Raw genomic sequence first — 19,435 nt, 5'->3', positions numbered from 1 at the left:
ACATAACCTTGGAATACAGTAAAAAAAATCCATATTTTAGAAAAATGTCATTTGGGGATCTCAAGATATGGATAGATAAAATTCAATTAGATAAAGATATATCCCCCAAGGGTCCCATTAATTAATCTCCACAGTTGTTCCATATATTACAGTACAAATAATTAAAAATGTATTCATTTTCCGGATTCGTTCCTCCAGTGCAATCCCATGGATTGAATTCATTAGCTTTTGCGCGCATGGCTTCTATAGATTGCTGTGCAGCATATTTAAATTGTTTTTAAATTAACCTTTCAGGTATTTATTTGGGTGCATGGATTAGATGTCGCTACTTATTTTACTTTATTAAAAAAAACTGTTAACCTGTTTTTTCCCCAAGAATTTCGGACGGTTTAAAATTCCCCATAGGGACCATAAAATCATGGCAAGGTGGTCTGTGGGCTATTTTCAGTGTGAGACTCATACCAAACAACAGAAAAGAAATGCAGACGACAGACAATACAGAAGAAAGGTTTTGTTTGTATTCCTATTTGCGCTGCAAGAAAATGGAGTGTATCTTACACCTGATCAAATGCAGCTTTCTTGTAAACTAAAGTTGGTCAGCAACAGATGAATTTTAAAATGGGATATGGTCCCTGAAACCCACCCTATAATAAAATATGAATCAACCCACCCCGAAATTGGATAAATAATTCGGAGTAAAGCCTTTTAAAAATGGAATATGTAACAGAATGAAACACCATTTTTTTCTGTTCACATACATCACACTTTTAGTCCCCCAGGCAAAATATTTTTAGACCTTAATTATCAATATATGTTTAAAGTGTGCTAATTAGGCAATTCATTTAAACCAGCAGTTCCAGTATAATAATAATTTCCTATTTATTATTTATTTATTTATTTATTTATTGGAATAAAGTATGAAAACTTTGAAGTGTTGCATCCAGTCCTTTACACGGTGAAATTAATTTAATGTCCAAGCAGAAAGTTATATGTACACTAAGAAAACAAGTTACAAATGAAATGTTGATGCTCTCCTCTAATAAATATCTGTGGTGAGTTTGTCCTGTCCACAAACTGTATTCACTTTCTTTCCCGCAATGTAATAATTAAACTTTGTTTTTAACTTCTCGCTGCCATCTGAGAAATATATTTGTTAAGTGATATAGGTGAAACATCACTGTGTTTGGAAGTTTTAAAAAGGATTACTATTATGCATCAAACAAATTAATTAAGAGGCTGCACGAGTTTGATCTGAATCGTGTTTCCCCTCTACAGGGACGGTTTACATACAAGTAGCCATCTTGAGGAGGAACATCAAAAAGCAAGAATAGAAGCACGATGCAGCCCGTGACTAAATAATAAGTGTAGGCTTAGTTTTTTGAATGACGTGATCTGAGCTCGGTAGTTTAAGAGCCGTGGGGAGGAGGGGGGAAATGGGTTAAGCATGGGAGCTTTCAAGATGTTCATTTTTAATGCAACTTCTCTTTACCTCTGAAACTTAGTTCAGCAAATACCTTTTAAAAGCCTCAACAGCTCTGCCCAGCCCTGAGGGGCAGAGATAATTGTATTGAGGAAACTATTATGAATTATTATTATTTATTTTTGGTGGGAGGGAGCCTGCTTGGCTGCGCCTTCATCTCTGAAGTGTGTATACCGATGATGTTGAATGGGGTTCCTGGATCTGGGGTCCTGGGAGCCTCTGATCCCCTGCCTGAACTTGAGAAACTTCCCCAAGAAACCAAATCCCGTCATTGCCTTCCTTGTCTCCTCCCTCCACGGAGGTGGGCTGGGCGCTCACAGGTCCCCAGCTGAACCTCCAACCTACTCACCATTCTCCTGCCCAGGGAGGGAGAAACACCAGCGCCCTGCCCCTTCCTGGAGGGAGTTGGCTTGGCGGTGGGCGAGACCATTTGCCCCCGACTCGAGAGGGAACCACCCGCCCCCCATTCCCCAGCCCTTAGCAGCTGCCTAGGAGGCTGGGCGCGCCCCCTCCCCCAGTGGCGACGGGCTGCAGGGAAGGTGAAGGGCAGGGAGCGGAGCGCGGAGGGGAGGCTCCCGCACTAGGCAGAGCGCTCTCCGCCGGGTCCCAGCAGCAGCAGCCGGAGCCGGGGAACCTGCTTGCAGCAGCCGCGGAGGGAGCAGCAGCAGCTGGATGCAGCCCAGTGGATTGTGCCCGTAGCGCCCAGCGGGATTTAGCCGGGGAAGAGCCACCGCCCCCTTCCCCGCTCTGCCCCCAGCCCGGCTGGGCTCCTGCGCGGGGCATGAACGGCTACGGCTCCCCGTACCTGTACATGGGCGGCCCGGTGTCCCAGCCGCCCCGGGCCCCCCTGCAGCGCACCCCGAAGTGCGCCCGCTGCCGCAACCACGGCGTGCTGTCCTGGCTGAAGGGCCACAAGCGCTACTGCCGCTTCAAGGACTGCACCTGCGAGAAGTGCATCCTGATCATCGAGCGCCAGCGGGTCATGGCCGCGCAGGTGGCGCTGCGCCGGCAGCAGGCCAACGAGAGCCTGGAGAGCCTCCTCCCGGACTCCCTGCGCGCCCTGCCCGGGCCCCCGCCGCCCGCCGCCAGCGGGGACTGCGCCCCGCAGAGACCCCCCGCCGCCGCCCTGCGCTGGGCCTCCGAGCAGCCCGCAGCCCTGCAGCCGCAGCTCCCCAAAGCAGGTAAGCGCCGGGGCATGGGGCGGCACCGCCACCTGGGGGCTCCTCAGCGCCCGCAGGCATCAGGTGGGCGTGAGGAGGCCCGGCTCCAATAGGCGAGGGGCGTTGGAGTCCCCTAGGTGCCTGGGCACGGGGCAGGGGGCTCCGGATCCCACAGGCCCCTTAAAGCAGGGGAGGATCCCGAGGAGGGACGGGTCAGGCTCGCTAAAAGGCAGCGGGCAGGGAGAGCTCCCGGTAGCAGGTGGGAGGGGGCCCAGGGGCAGGCGGGCTGCGGCTTCCCCAGCGCTGTGCCTCACTCCGAGCAGGAGGCCGCATGTGGTCCAGAGCCGGCAGCTGCAGGTCTCTGCAGACAGCTGAGGGGACTGTCCTCGCTCTGGGGAGTTCGGGCCGGTGGAGCGGGTGTTAGTACATTGCTGTGAGTCCCTCCGGAGCCCGATTCTGACCCCACAGCCGCGCCATTGGCTCTCAGGGAATTATTTCTGCTTCACGGCGGTGTCCGGGTGTGTGTGTGTCAGATTCCGGGCCTGGGTGTTTGGGGAAGTGGGCACTGGCCAGCTGCTGGCTTTCAGGAGAGATGAGCTGGCTTTTTGGGGCGAGGGGGCGTCTTAAGAAATGGGATCGATTGTCAGGACTTGTATTATTAAACCACCCTGACAAGGACTGGTCTGACTGGCCCGGGACTCTGTACCCGAACCTGAACCATGGCCACTGAAACGTGATTAGAAGGAAATAGAATTCAACCTGCAACTAAACCACAGCTACTTACTAGGCACGGGCAATGTATGGAATCAGACTGAGCGGGTAGAAACCCGCCCCCCCCATTCACAATGCCTGTCCCCGGCCTCAGCATTCGCCAGAGCGCAGAGCGGTGTCATTTCACTGCAGAATCTCAGGCTGGTCTTTCCTCACGGGAAACCTCACTTCAGGCCCCATCCTTCACCTGGCTTTAGCTCAGTCAGGTCCCAATGGGAGACTGCCCGAGTAAGGACTGGGCAAAAATTGACAGCATGGGTCTGCAGCATACCTTTACACTTGCAAACCGTGCTTATTCAAGTGAGTGGTCCTTTTGAGATCGGCGGGATGTATAGGAATGTGAATGAAGACCATTTACTAGTAAGAGATCGCAGGATGGGGCCCCTGAGTAAGGGGCTCCCATATTACGGTGATGAGAGCCAGTGCAAACCCCTCCGATAGATAGTAAGGACCTCAGGAGTTGCTCCAGAATTACAGCCCAGACACGTTAAGGACATGTAGCACTTTGGATGTCACAGAAGCGGTACAGAGTCCTAATGCGCCAGGTCTGAGCTTGCAAAGGGTAAGGGCTGCTGTATAATTCCTGTTAGAGTCCCAGTATAGCGCCTGCCTTTCGCCTTTGCAAGGCAGGCGGCAATAACTCATTTCATTAGGTGGATCTTTAGACAGCCCTATTTTTTTTAGACTCTGCCCTATTTTTGTGTTATGGTGGAGAAAAGAGTTTACGTAGAACAACGTGTCTCTTTCCCACTCCGATGGGCACCTTTGGAGGCCGGAATACACTTTACATTTAAATCTCAGGCTTCACATTAAACCGCTGCGTTTGTTGATTTTCATCACCTAGCGCAAAATAATAACCAACTAAAAAGACTGCAATGAGCAGTTTTCGGCCTGAGCTGCTGTGCGGCTGAACTATGCTGTAGCGAGGAAGGGGGCTTGTGATGTACAGTGTTTCCTATGTGTGCAAAATTAGGAGTTACCCAGTTTGGATGCATAGTTGTTAAATGTGTTTAATGCGATTCTTTTTGAAGTTGATAGCTTTGGTGGGAACCCATTTCTGTGCCTCAGACGTACAGAATAAATAAATGCCGATATATATCCAGGGTTCAGTCACTGAAATTAACTAATGGGCTGTTGGGAAGGGCAAAGAAACGTATTTAGTAAATATTATTAGCAATATAGTACTAGTGTCAATTGACTAATATATGTATTATTTATTGCTCAACATCTCGAAACCCATCGGAATTTACACCATATCCCATTATAACTGCAAATCTGAAATTTATCACCTGAAAACTTTGGGACTTGCACTTTTTTGTTCAGCTAAACCATTTAGGAAGGGGTAACCGTTCCCATCTCCGGGGGCAGAGGCTGCAGAACAATTCCCCAAGCACTATTAAAGCCATAACAATACATAATACAACATTTAATATGCAGCGTCATTAAAAGAATAAGGGACGGAACTGGCGCTTTTGTTTTCTTTTAAGAGCAGCCAGTAATAAAGAGTTTGGGACATGTCAAGAGGAAAACGAGACAACAGTGGCATCGTGTTTATATCTATCTATCTTCGAAAAGTCTGTGAATCTGACCCTTTAAAATATTTCTCTGTGCACAAGCTATACATAGAACGTTGCTGCTGAGTGAAAATAGCACAGGGCTGATGCGTGGAAGAAACATTTTTCTGGGGAAAAATACAAACCGAAGCCTTTTTCACTGAGTACTTACTGGACGAGAGCACACACTTATTAAAACATAAACTTACAGGTGAAATCAACAGGAGCACAAAATGAACGGGTGTGCTCCAGAGAGGTTTTTTCAGCGGCTCAAACCAAAATTAGCCCATAAAAGATACAGAACTCTTGTAAACAAACCGTTGTCTACAGAACATAGATCGGTCACAAATATTTCCCCCTCAATTAATTGTTATTCATGTTTCTAGGGTTTAAGATGGTTTGCTCATTGGGTAGTTTAACTTGAATCAACAATTTTCGATATATCTACAGCATTTTTTCCTGGACATTAATAACTGAAAAAACTGGAATCTTCGATTAGAGTCTTGCATCTGAAGAAGTGAGGTTCTTACCCACGAAAGCTTATGTTCCAATACTTCTGTTAGTCTTAAAGGTGCCACAGGACGCTCTGTTGCTTTTTTCGATTAGAGGGAATTTGAGCCCAAAGAGCTACGAACCCCGAGAAAGAAACGGAGTTGGATTTGCGACGATCTCTCCACAGCAATCTTTTAGCTCTTGAGTGTTTCTGTAAGGACAGACTCAGCCCAGCCCGCTTGCTCTGCGAGCCAAAAATAAAGGTCATTACAAAGGTGGGATACTGAGGTTAGGCGCTCCCCTTCACCCCCCTTATTCCTTCCTTCCCCAGTCAGCATCCCTCCACCTCAACGCGATGTAGGAGGGGCTGGTGGAACAGAAAGCAAAGCGGGAGCTGATCAGCTCTCAACGCCAAATCTTTTCCGTGGTCCTTTCAGAGCGAGGGAACCCACAACCCTGAACTGGCTGCTCCTATGGACTTTTACAGACCCCATCCCCTTTCTAGCTCGGAAAGGAGGGGGGCGGATATTCATGGACCCTAGAGCTGCGCTGCGCGCCCCTTCTCCAGTGGGTTAGGGAAGGAGCGCTGGCAGAGTTAAGTCAATTTGGCTGAAATGTTGTCAGGAAAGTTTCTATGGTCTTCCCAGGCTCATTGCACTGTAGCCAGGGCTTGGCATTTTGTCCCCCTTGTCATCGTTCCCAGAGGACAGGAAAGAATTGAAGTTGCTTACAGCAAATCTGTTGGTGGGGGCCTGGCTGGGTGGGATCGTTTCCGCAGAGGAATGAACACTGCATCGTTGTAATCGGAGCTAAAGGAAGGAAACCACCCCCCCCCCCCAACAAAATGGGGCAAGATTTAACAACAATGATAGGGTCGGAGGGAGGAAAGGAATCCATGGGATCTCGCAGAGCCTTATGATTCCCCTAGTGAAGTCAAAGACTCCGCTTGGGTGAGTAAGGCTAGCGTAGGCTTTGCAGGGCCAGGCGCAGAGCTGGCATTCAGCGCCACGGGTTATTTTATTCTCCTTGCCACTGTGGAACCAGCTGGGCTTTCCCATCCTCCCCAAGGTCTGCTGCAAGGGGCTCCCTTTCCCACGCACTCTGCTGACGGCTCAGAAAGGAAGGACCCTCCAGGGCAACTGTGGGGCCAATATCCCCGCGGGACCATCTCCTTTCCTGCGCGCTCCGATCTATTGTCTGATTTACACGAGTTTTGTTATTTCTATTCGGGGTTAGTTCTAGTTGTGATCAGCTACCAGTGGCGCTCTGTGGGGCGTTGTCATTTCCCATCTCCACCTGGGGCAGGCCCAGCCAGCGCCTGTCATTGTAAGGATTTGTAATGTGCTCCATCTCGGTAACTCCTCTTAAATCAGACCGGGGACCCGCTCCAGGTCGGAAAGTAAATGCGAGGGGGGAGATAATGCAGGATTGGTGTAGATGAGGGCGAAACTGTCCCTGATTTCGGTGGGGGCGGGATCAGAGCCTAATTGTAATACCCGAGAATTTGGGTTAAAACCTCGTTCTTTCAGAGCGTGGCCCATTGATTTCTAAACAGGTAGCTCGCGACCAAAGCTTCACGTAAACATGCCCGTGTGTGTGTGTAGATTCTAGCCCTGCTCACAGCATCTCTCTCATCACACAGCTACACAGGACCGGATACGCGGCTTGAGCCGCCAGCCCAAGAACTCACTGAATATTGGCTCGAGTCGTGTTACCCTGGAGCCCAGGTCCTTCTTTTCATCTACCATTGGCCCCGCACTTGACTCCTAGCCCCCAAGCTTCTAGGTCCCCTTGTTCGTTCACGCACCCCTGGGCCCCGGCCTGGAATATAGGGACTATTCCCACCCTGAGCGACTGGCTTAGCGCTCTGCAAATGCACCAGTAACCTGCAGAAGCGTTGCCACTTCACCACAACCCCATCGGAGGCTTAAGATCTCTGCCTGCTGTACCCGCATCCCCATCCTGCTAAAGAACAGGCCAGGGACTCTTACAAATCCAGGGTAAGAAGGGGTGTCTGTGTGTCGGGAGCTGGAGATGCCAGGAAAATCCCTCCAGAAAGTGCAACAGAAATAAACTCCGCCAGCAGGATATAAATCTGGTGGACAGAAGCGATGTTGACTTGCACACCCAACTTTTCTTTCCCCCTGATATATGAACTTCCCAGTTTAAAAGATTACTGTAATCACAGGAGGACAGTGTAAATCGAATCTGATAGCAATAACTTTTGGAGAAGGTCAGGCTCAAGTGAAATGTTACCAAGCAACAGGCATTTTGTTTGCAAAATACAATCAAAGAGCATTGATGAGAAATTTTTCCCTGCCAGCCAGTCAGCACTTTCTGCTAACAGCTTTACAGGGGGAAAAGGGTAAATCTTAATAAATCAATCTGTCCGGAGCTCTCCCAGCCTCTTCCCTCAACTTCTTCGTGGAAAGGGAGGGAGATTTTGCTTATCTGCACCTCAGCTGCCTCCCTGGATGCAAGACCTTCAGAGAGTTGCTCCCAATGACTCTAATTACTCTCATTTTTAATTAAGGTTGCAATTCACGGGGCTCATTCGGAAGCTGCCAGGTTGCTTTGCGTTCATTGTACATAGACTTCCCTTACAATCAAAGGGAAATAGAAAGCAAGGCTGATATACCTTAAAACAGCCGAACACCCATCTGGAGCTTTCCTTTTAAACCGGATTCACCATTCCAGTACTTTTCTTAATTTACAGAGTCATAGAAATTGGAAATGGGAGACACCTTTTAGATCATCTCTCCCCTATAGAGTATGGTTCCTAGATACCACAATGAATAGCATACTGGAGAGAGGTAACAGGATTGTTCCCTAGGATATATTAGCCAGTTCGGGGAATAAGACTGTAGTTTTGTTAATTTCTTCCCACTACATTATACCGTCTAAATAATTCTCCCTCCTCCTATTCTCACCCTCCACATAAACACAGGTATCCTCTCCCTGCCCCTCAGTAATGATTAGTGCTTGTAAACAAATACTGTGAAGCCATACTGGGCCTTTAGTTGATTTAAGTGCTAGGTTTTGCTTAAAACTCACAGCACAACATTGCCCTTGGGGAAAAAATAATTTAGGAACAATCACTCTCAGCCTCCCCAAGATACACAGGCCTTTAAAAACAGGGGAGGAAGTTTGCAATGTAATGGGCTTCTTATTATTATTATTATTATTATTTTGGAAACTATATAACAGTTTCACAGGGATCTATGGTATTTTCGGTGTCAGGTCATTACAATTACAGAAACCGGGATAACAGTAGATATGGGTGGGCTCCAGGTAAATTTGGGTTGCAGGTAGATCCTTCTTAATCAGGTACAGTTTAGAGCCATTTTCAGGAAGGGCTATCAGTGGGACTGTTAAGGGCAGCAGGATTTAACCCAAAGGATTAGACATATTTTCAGTGAAGGAATGAACTGGAGAGAATGGCTTTTGTCTGGCTAGCTTTCACTGGTACTTATATGGCCCCATTATCATAGTATCTGAAATCTCACCATTTTTAATTTATTTATGTGTAAGGAAGAGATCTACTATACTAGACATCTCCCTTAGAGCTCACAATCCCTGTGTTCATGTATGTATACATCTATACAGCACATATGTACACACGCTTTCCCCATTGCTCTGTATATGTTCATGTGTATATACATATATCTATATCTCGCTATAAAAATGTGTGAGTGAGTGAGAAATGTCATGGAAGTTCTCCATAATTAGTATAAACAAGGAAAGCGATTCTCTCTGGTCACCTCAGGGCAAACAAAAAAGTGTACTGAATGCAAGCAATCTGAAACAGCATATGTTTTATTAAAAACAATACTAAAAGTTGCCTGAAGCCAAGGTTTCTTTCTATAAAATACAGATCACCTTCAGGAGAAGTTAGAGAATATCACAGAAAGATACAGTGGGCTAAGAACAAAGTGTACATTCATTTTTAGTTAAATGTATATTGTAGTAGTTGAAGACTCATCCTATATTTGGGAGAAATACAAAATTAAAGCCCTAGATGTGGCTAGTCTGCATGTTACATTGCTACATTTTACTGTCCAGAATATTTGTATGAATTTGTAATATACCTTTCCAACTCCTTCAATATTTAACAGTTGTTATTCTCTGCCCATTGCAAATACGTAAAAATCTAACCTCAATCATTCCCACAAAAAGAAGGAAATGAACCAACAAAAAATTGCCCTTTGCCAAACACCACTTGCATACCATCTATGCATTTGCTAGAGGAACTAGTGTTCAGATAAGTTGCACAAAGTAAACAAATTGCCTTCCAGGCAAGAAATTAGCATGACCTGTCAAATGGTGCAAAGCAGTCACCATCTGACCTGTCTGAGAAACTAGACATTTGTGACATCTACAGGTCATCATGAGTTTTGAATTGGTACATGCCACATCCAGATCAGTTCAACAGGAAAAAGGCTTTTGACTGACAACCATACAAAGAAGAATTTTACTATAAGAATAGGATCAACCCTACTATATATAATTTTCTAAATGTTTACTAAGGGTAGGAAGGAAAATCCCTGAGAAGTAGTAACTATGAGGAACAGATATACCATGATTTCATTTAAATAGTTGTAATCCACCATGGTGACTCTGATACTAGGAGGATTTGGGCAGTCTGGGGAGATACATACCCCTCCTGCATGTAGTGCATGTTTCACCAATCACCAGTCCAGATACGGGGCTAGGAATAAGGATTTTTATAGGGTATGTGTATTATGAACCTATCCTGATGTCACTGAAGTCAGAGAGTATGTACATACTTTTAGCTTTTTAATTCAATAGATTTAATGTCTAGAAGCTGAAAACATCTTTAAGTCAAATTTCATAAAGACAAGTTAGAAAATTTTAAAGCTAATTAATCCCACCCCCAAAACATAAAACCCATAAAGTAATAATTTCACAGGATCAGGGTTGTATTTAACTGATTTGGGAGATGTAATATTAATATATTTTTCCATAAATATTTGCTAGGTTATGGTGCCCAGTATTAAATGTAAGCAGTAAATACATTTTGGAAACTACGAATACTTCTGAAATACACTTACTTGCATGCAATTTACATGATCAAATTGGTCACTACAGCACAGTAAATTTACATGAAAAAAACCCACCATACTATCTTCCTCAAGTGTCTGTGTACCAGAAATAACCACGCAGGGGCAAGAGCTGCTGTAACTTATCTTCCAAGCTCTGTCCTGCAGTCCTTCCACAGGTAAAGTTCCCATTGACGTTACACTTGAATGAAACGCAATGGAAGATACCCTTGAAGAATGCAGGATCAGGTCCTTAAAGTTGGTGCACTGCAGCAGTTGGCTGTCTGCAGAGGATGGAGGTGGGTAGCATATGGAGTACCAAGAGTTCTCCCCTAATAATGTCTGGCCTACACACAATTACCTTGTATACACACACGTATATCAATTTTAAAATGTTTATATCATTTTAGCTTGTGTGTGGGTAAATTTCATGTTTCCCTGTTCCTGTTTTCTTTTGCTGCTAAGGCAGAAATGACACACACGGAGCACATAGGAAGTTCACATGCATTGTTTTCTGCTTGATACAACAGCATGTGAAATTATAACTTCTGTTCAAAGCCTAATTGTGTATCAGACGTGGCCATCTGGTACATAAACTGGTAGGGCCTGAGCTTGACATTGCAAAACAGATGTTAAAAAGCAAACTTTAAAAGTAATCAAACTTTTCTTAATATTTTTCATATACACTGGATTTCCAGTAAGAGGGAGTTAAGGGGGATGAAATCTCCACAAGGATTTCTGCCTTGCTGAATTCCTCTGCAATTATTCTATCCAGGAGATGGGGTTTGCTCTCCTGAAGAATGAACCATGCATATCCCAGGAGTTCTGCAGGAGGCCAGGACCATTCCCATATAAGCCCTGAATCTCTGTTCTGGTTCTGGAGCCCCAATATCTCTCCTTCCAATCAAATTCACTACCAGGGCGTACCCCACGCTCCCAAGGCAACCTGCAAAGGAAGGCTCCCTACTCAGCAGATGTGTGTATGTGTGACAAAACAGTAATACAGCCCCAGCTCTGGGGATTTTCTCAAGACCTGGGGAAGGGAGATGTCACAAAGGTCACTAAGCCCTTGTTCTGTGTGGGAGCAGATCTCAGAGGCTGAGCTGGCCAATAATAATACATTTAATCAGCACCATGATAAAATGAACACTCCTCTATCTGGGTGATCACTAGGAAAGATTCCATGCAGTGGGCAGACGGGGCACTCCAGATTGTCTGTCTGCAAGCCTATCTGGAGTAATTTACAGTTTTGAATGAGTGGTTACTAGCATGATTTCCAGCCCCAAAGTTCCTTGCTTGCTCCAGGCTGCTTCCTTGCACTAGTAAGGTTAATAAATGAGTAGGCCTCATTTTAGTGCAGTTTTGCAACAAAATGTTTGAAGGCTTTGTTCAGTGTTTATTTAAAAAACAACAACAATAATTAGGGCCAGATTCTGCCAGCCTCACCCTTAGCATCAACAACATACTCCATGCTGAGCTCCAGTAAAATCACTGGAGCGCCTCAGGGTGTAGGGTACTACTCTGCATGAGTCAGGCAGGCGGAATCGGTCCTTAGTGAAATAACAGTGAATATCTCCCAGCAAAATATATTGTCACCTTTCTCTTTAAAAACTGCCAATGAAGCAACTCTCCTGGCTTAGTTTGTTTATTTCTACCAAGGAGTCACATTGAAAAGGGTTCCAAAATCTTTCCACGCTCTGGGCAAGTTTTTCAAAAGTGACCAGTGATTTTAGGAGTCTACATTTTTGGGTGCCCAGCCTGAGCCACCTGAAAGGGGCCTGATTTTCAGAGGTGCTCAGCATTTCTGAAAATCAGACACCTTTAAGGCATCCCAAATTGGACATGCAAAAAGTGAGCTACCCAAAATCACTAGTCACTTTGGAAAAATCTTGGCCTCCTTCTCTGTAATGTACTGTACTAACTACCATATAATAGATTATAATCTAACTGATATATAGAGAACTAGAGCTTCATGAACCTAAGGGGCAAATCCTACCCCCTTCCCTTTTCCACAGACATAGTGGGAATAATATAGTCTTCTGCACAAGGTAAGAGTGCAGGTGTAAGAGAGATGAGACAGGAGGCTATCTCCCCAGCATGCCACTGAGCTGTGCTCTATAGATTGGGGGGAACTATGTGGCTCAGAGTGTGTGTGGGGGGTGTGGCTTGTGCAGGAGCAGAGGAAAAGTGTGCTGGCGATGAGGGCTTCTTCAGCCTTGAGGCAGTAGTACTTGTGGATGGCTTCACTAATGCTGTTTGGCCTTGTGGAGATTATTCTTGTGCCCCAGAACTCTTCAGCGCACAGTCCATTCACTAAAAGCATGATGTGGTCCTAAGAGAATACTGATTTAAAAGAGTGAAAATGCCTTTGGGGAAGGCTGGCATTCAGCTGATGTACTGGTGTCTTGCGACTGGGAATCCCAGTTAGGAATGGCAAATCTAGCACTCAGCAGGGTTAGCAGAAATGGAGTTAACCAAACCCACTTCCTTTCTATATAATGTAGAAAGACAAAGATATTTACAAGGGGGTATCAAATGCATAGTGCATATCCCCTCAAGTCAGCTAGTCCTCATTAGAGAGCACCATGCTGGCTTGAGCATTGGTAAAATATCATTTAGCATGACAAAGAGAGAGGGGGTTGGGTACAGGTTATTAATGTAAGCACAATGGAAATAGGATCTCCACTTCATTCAACCTTTTATTGTAATCTCAGGAAATTCTTTCCTTCAGGAAATTCTTGCTTCATTCATGTTAAAAAATGTATAATTCAATGTATGAAAAAAGTTTTTGGACTCTGTGAAAGGCTTAACCCAACTGCCTTCTACTTTACAGACATGACTGAGGAACGGTTGGGTGACGCAAGTGGAACAGATAATGCTGAGACCTACAGTGACAAAGACACAGACCAAAGGAGTTCCCCTGATGTGACAAAAGCCAAAAGCTGCTTCACTCCCGAGAGCCCTGAAATAGTGTCAGTGGATGAAGGTGGTTATGCAGCCCAGAAAAATGGTGGCAGCACAGAGAGCAGACCAGATAGTCCCAAGTACCACGCAGAACAGAATCATCTCCTGATAGAAGGTCCATCGGGGACAGTTTCTCTGCCTTTCAGTTTGAAGGCCAACAGGCCTCCTCTTGAAGTGTTAAAAAAAATCTTCCCCAACCAAAAGCCAACTGTGCTTGAATTAATCTTGAAAGGCTGTGGGGGTGATCTGGTGAGTGCTGTTGAGGTCCTTTTGTCCAGCCGATCTTCAGTAACTGGTGGGGACAGAACTTCTACAGAATCAGACAGTCTTGTTTTGCCTTCCAATGGGCACATTTTTGAACATACACTGAGTTCATATCCTATTTCCTCTTCTAAGTGGTCTGTAGGATCAGCCTTTAGAGTTCCAGACACATTGAGATTCTCCACTGATTCTAGTAGTGTTGTGCCAAATCCTTTGGCTGTACCTTTACAGCACCCTTTCCCACAGCCACCACGATACCCACTGATGTTGAGGAACACTTTGGCGAGAAATCAGTCCAGTCCTTTTCTACCTAATGATGTCACCTTATGGAACACCATGACACTGCAGCAGCAATACCAGCTGAGGTCCCAGTATGTCAGCCCATTCTCTAGTAATTCTACCAGTGTATTCCGAAGTTCACCTGTCCTTCCTACTCGCTCATCAGAAGATCCCAGGATCTCAATCCCTGATGATGGATGTCCAATTGTGTCTAAACAACCTATTTATACAGAAGATGACTATGATGAAAGATCTGATTCTTCAGACTCTAGAATACTCAATACATCATCTTAGAATGACACTTTGACATGCGATAAGTAAGTGATATTTGCAATTCAGCTGAACTACGGGGCAACAAGAGGAGGGACACATTCTCTATGAAACCCTTGCAATTATATAAAAAAGTGACTTTGCTTGGTACTGTACATTAGCAATAAAGACATAACTTATTAAATTTCTTGCACTTCACTGGAAAATGCCAAATAGCTATACTCTATGGCTTTAGTGCTGAATGTTTATTACAAAGGAAGATTCTAATGCTAAGAATAATTATGGGAAAGCTGGGACTGTGGAAGATTTATAATAGAACCTAAAGCTGAAGGTCTGCCTTGCCCCTTAACTCAGACAACCGGGAATGTTAAAATAGAATACTTGAATGCTGTTTTATAAGAGAGGACTCCTCAGGACATAAGAAATCAAAAGAACGTAGTTCAATTGCAAATGGACTAAGCAGGGACCTTATATTCTTATTCCAATAATCATCCTTGCATTTAACAAAAACAAAAACAACCCCCTGCCCCCAAAAACAAATCAAAATGACTTACTGCACACGAGACTAGAGTGAACTGCTTCTGTGCTGTTTAAGCTTGGACACTTTTTAGAGACAAATAATATTAAGAATTATTCTTTTCACATGGCTAGATCGAAACATGTGTAATGTCAATGTAAAACCAATTACAGCTGTGAATTGCATGAAATGTATTGTGAAATAAACACAAGATTAAAAATTGTCAGGTTAATGTAGCATGCTAAGGACTCTAGACAAATAAACTAAGAAGATGATCTTGGTTTATGTCATTTATATTTGGGCAAAGAACATTTCTAAAGTGAGGGCCAGAGCCTCAGCTGGTGTAAATATGCCTAGCTTCCTTGACTTCAAGGCAGCTAGGCTAATGTGCACCATTTGAAGATCTGGCCACAAACCTGAAGCCAGTGAATGAACATGACTAATGGTCAAACGGTGCCCAAATGCTATGGAGTAGTTATAAGCAGCATGACAATTTGTGTTTGTCCTCACAGTACAAATGCTGTCATCAGTTAAGCTAAGGTATCTTGGAGAAATGTGTTTGCAGAATCTGAGGAGGTTGGCTGAGTAAAGCAGAATTTGCTATACTAGGAGTGAGCAGAAAAAAGGATGTTTCTTCATAGCTCCTTTTCCACATAGGCTACAGCAGCATAAAGGAGAGAGGATGCAAGTTATGTGGTGTTAGAAGACATTTATTTAAAATGGGCCTTTTGAGCAAATTGTAATTTTCACATTGGTATCTTTACAGATTTAGGAGCAATTAACGCTGCCCCCATCATATATACAGTAGCCCTGCACTAAGGACCTCTAAAGTGAACAATTCATATACAGGGTTCCTCAGCAAAGTGTCATCTAAGTTTCAGTATCAGTTTTTCCACCTTTAGCTAATGATCATACCTCTGTGACAATTGATATTTGCTGGCACCTTAACACATATTTTGGTGTAGGTGCAACTACTGGCAGGATTCGAGGGGGTGTGGAGTACGTATCCCCTCAAAACAATTCCTGTGCCTAGCACAGTGTGACCCCAACTGTGCTAGGCACTGCTGTAATACAGATAAAAATTATTAATGTTAACTTTGTGGGAGATCAGTGGCCTCTGTATTCTCGCCCAACCTTTCATACCTGGCCATGCCTAGGCACCAAGGGTTTTCCTTAGATCACAAGCATACTGTTCTATAAAAAAATTGCTGCATGATTTCTCTTTCCCCAGTGCACACGGATATTCAGAGGGGCACTCTCTCTTGCCAAATCTTTCAATCTATTTGAAAGGGAGTTGGTTTCTTTTGCCAGATAATAAAATGATAAATGTAGAGGGAAAAGGAAACAAATACATAAATAAAATCCCTGCTTGGCAATGATGTAAACAGAGATCAAAATGTCTTGCTATGTCTTAACCCTGGTATTTCAATTTTGAAAGGGGAAATGACAATACTTATGTGCACTCACATAGTACTGTATTTTTTTCTTAAACACTTTTAAAACAAATTAATCTTCATTCTGCCTCAGTGTGATAGGTAATCCATAGTTCTAGACTTGTTCCAAGGTCACAGGGATAATGAGTGTTAGAGCCAGGATTAGAACTCAGGATTCTTGGCTCGCTCCACCAGGCAAGGATTTTTCTCTAAAAGGAATCTTTTGCCTAAACATTCCTACTTGGTGACCCAGAAGTGTCATTAGCCATAAAGTCATCTGTGACCGTCTGTCTGTTTACTAGATAGATGGAATAGAGGGGAAAACAAACTGTGCAACTCATAGAAGTGTATTTTGTTGTAGTTACACCAACGGGCAATTTCTCAATGGAAAAAGGACTTTTAGAAAACAGGACTTAACCTGTACTTGGAATTGGGACATGCCATTGGAAGAAAGCTGACTCTTGGCTAGCACTGTGTGAGAATTTCATTGTTTCTTTATAATTATCATGGAGCAAGAATCCCAGATACATCACACCATTGATAAGTGAATATAATTTCTTACCCTTAGTATAATATTGAAAATAATGATCAGATCCTCAGACTGAATACATGAACTACTAGGGGCCTGCTCATTCCTCTCTCACTTACATCAGTGTAAATCAGGCATAACTCCTTCAATGTCAATGGTATTATACTAGTGTATAAACACTGTGAGGGGAGAATCAGGCCCGTGGTGGTGATCAGCTGTATCATTATTCTCTTCTGCACTCTCACTATATTTGTTGTCTGGGGGTACTGATACAACCCAAATCTCTATATTTCTTTTTTGGTAACTGCCAATGAAAATGAGAGTTACAGCCAGTGGTTAGAGTGGTCTGAAAAAAGTGCGTGGGGGGGGGGGGGGGAGGGGAGGGGAGGATGGTGGGGGGGGGGGCTCTATCATAATCTAGAGGCAGCAGCTTTGGTAAGACAGTGCACGTGCATCCCTCGGTGACCTGGCTTGATTTTAATCAATTATTTTTGGCTGGGTCTTCAACCCCTTACAACCGCTGCACTTTAAGCCCTGGTCAGAGCATTGGCAAGAAGCAAGCATTGTATAAGCATGCACTGTGCACATTTCTCCACACTGCTCTGCAAATGCAGCTCAGTCCTGACCTGTAACAATGCTGTTATCCCAGTCAGCTTCAGAGGGCTCAAGCTTGAATTCTTTGCACACCCAATGACATTGGTTAAAAGATGAAAGCAGGATAGAGCCCAGAGAGGGCCTATCAGTCATGTCACAGGTGCGGAGTCCTTGTAATGTGGACAACTGACCCCTATGGATGGAATTGCTACTACTGTATCTCATTTCACTTTTCCCCTAAGCCACATTTGAATCCAGCTTTCCGCCGTCTAAGTACTGTTGTAATGGCTCTGGCCACCCACCTAAATCCTGCAACTTCAGTAATTTTTCAGAGCAATATTGTGAGTCCACCTTCCTCCCAAAATGATCTATGTATAAGGTCCTGCTCTATGAAAGTCAATAGGCAAGTTTGTGCCATTGGATTCAATGAGAGCAGAACTGGGCCGCAGACATCTGCAGAAAGAGCTCCCGAAACAGTCTTATTTTTTGTTCAGTTTGTTATGACTAGTTAACTGCTTCCGAAATTTGTCTATCTCTGACTCAGAGTCTCATATTGTCTGATTCGATCTTGGGAATTCATTTTGGATTTAGTCAACTGCAAAATGTTCAAGTTGGAGGAAATGTTTTTGCTCCGCAAAACAAAAGTACAAATAACAATTAGACGTAGGTAGTTTTTGGAGATATTTACCAGAAAACCCCAGAAACACCATATGAATGAGCAAACCCATATAAATCCAAGGAAAGATGTTTTTCACTTCTCAGGGTATCCACTTTGCTTTTAAGTCCAGTGGGTACTATTTGGGATTTTAAACACAGTGCTTTCATTATTAAGTTTCTAACATGCATGTGGGGTAAAGGGAGAATGTTATTAAAATGTTGATCTCCTCCACATGAGACTGATCTTACAACCACCCTGCTTACTTGAGTAATTTTTATATGTGAAGTTCCATTAAAGTGGGAGGAAGGACAGTCTTGTGGTTAAGACTCTGGATTCCACAGATTTGGGTCCCAGTTCCTGCCCAGACTCTGGGCAAGTTGGTTAGTCAATATGTTCCTCGGTTCCGTATCTGTAAAAATGAGGATGGTAGTAAAACTTCCCCACCTCAGAGGGGGCGGAGTTGCGAGGAGAACATTCATTAACAAGTGGTCATTGTAGCATGTGAGCCTCTCACAGCATACCTGCCAAGATAGGTAAGAGCCAATGGGGCAACTCGTCTAAGTATGGTTTGTTTGTGAACAAAGTTGTGGAGCTGTTCTATATCAAGCCTCTTTATCCACTGCCTCAAACACGGTGGTGTTTTTTTCCCCTTAGACCCCCAAACTTGCCCTCGTTAGAGGTCTGAAAGGGCATCTCTAGAACATTTGTTGGGTGCACGGTAAACAGGTTCAGCTCACATTTTTGCTGACATATGTGAAAAATGAGTTTGCTTCCCCCAGTACACTGTTTCAGTGATTCATTCTTTATGTGCATTTACTCAGTGGACATGAGTGGAGAAATAAGATTGATGCTAAATTTATATGTTAATTTTAATATTGAAGCTATCCGAGGAATTGATCAATTCTTCAATTTCATTTCTTATGTGGTACTGCACATTGTCATTACTGGAAAATAAAATTATTTCTGAATGCACACTACCCAAACTCCAATTCTAGTGGACATATAACTCTCTGACGCATCATTCTTCTCTCTTCCTTATAATGAACTCATTCACTACAGTATTTTTAACATTCTCACAGTACACTTTGCCACTGAAAGAAAATGAAGACAATTCTTTCCACTTTAAGTGATGATCGTTTGTTAATTTATTCCATGCAATATTTTGTTACATTGTGCCCATGTGAGGTCCATGACTCATCATCTCTCTGAGGGATTATGAGGTATAAAATTTAACAGTAATCTTGGGTTAAGAGTCACTGTGGTGCTATTAGAAATTGTCAGTCATTTTTAAAATAGCTATGGTGCCTGGGAGGGATAGTCACAGCTTCACGAGCTTATGGTCTGACCCTGAGAGGCTTATGGCTTGATCCTGACTCCAATGGGAGTTGTGAGTGCTCAGCACTTCCCAAGATCA

At 44.1% G+C, this 19,435-nt stretch overlaps 1 protein-coding gene across 1 annotated transcript; it reads left to right on the top strand.

The window, feature by feature from the left end:
• The first annotated feature begins 2,261 nt into the window (after nucleotides 1-2,261).
• Nucleotides 2,262-14,314, top strand: DMRT3 (doublesex and mab-3 related transcription factor 3). The gene is made up of 2 exons (XM_065406949.1): nucleotides 2,262-2,661; nucleotides 13,350-14,314. Exons 1-2 carry the CDS (start codon nucleotides 2,262-2,264, stop codon nucleotides 14,312-14,314), a joined length of 1,365 nt encoding a protein of 454 aa, XP_065263021.1.
• Nucleotides 14,315-19,435: the final 5,121 nt, after the last annotated feature.

This window comes from Emys orbicularis, chromosome 6 (assembly GCF_028017835.1).
Source record: "Emys orbicularis isolate rEmyOrb1 chromosome 6, rEmyOrb1.hap1, whole genome shotgun sequence".
Taxonomy (NCBI): domain Eukaryota; kingdom Metazoa; phylum Chordata; order Testudines; family Emydidae; genus Emys; species Emys orbicularis.
The sequence above is the reverse complement of the archived record's forward strand: the minus strand, read 5'-3'. Positions and strand labels throughout refer to the sequence as shown.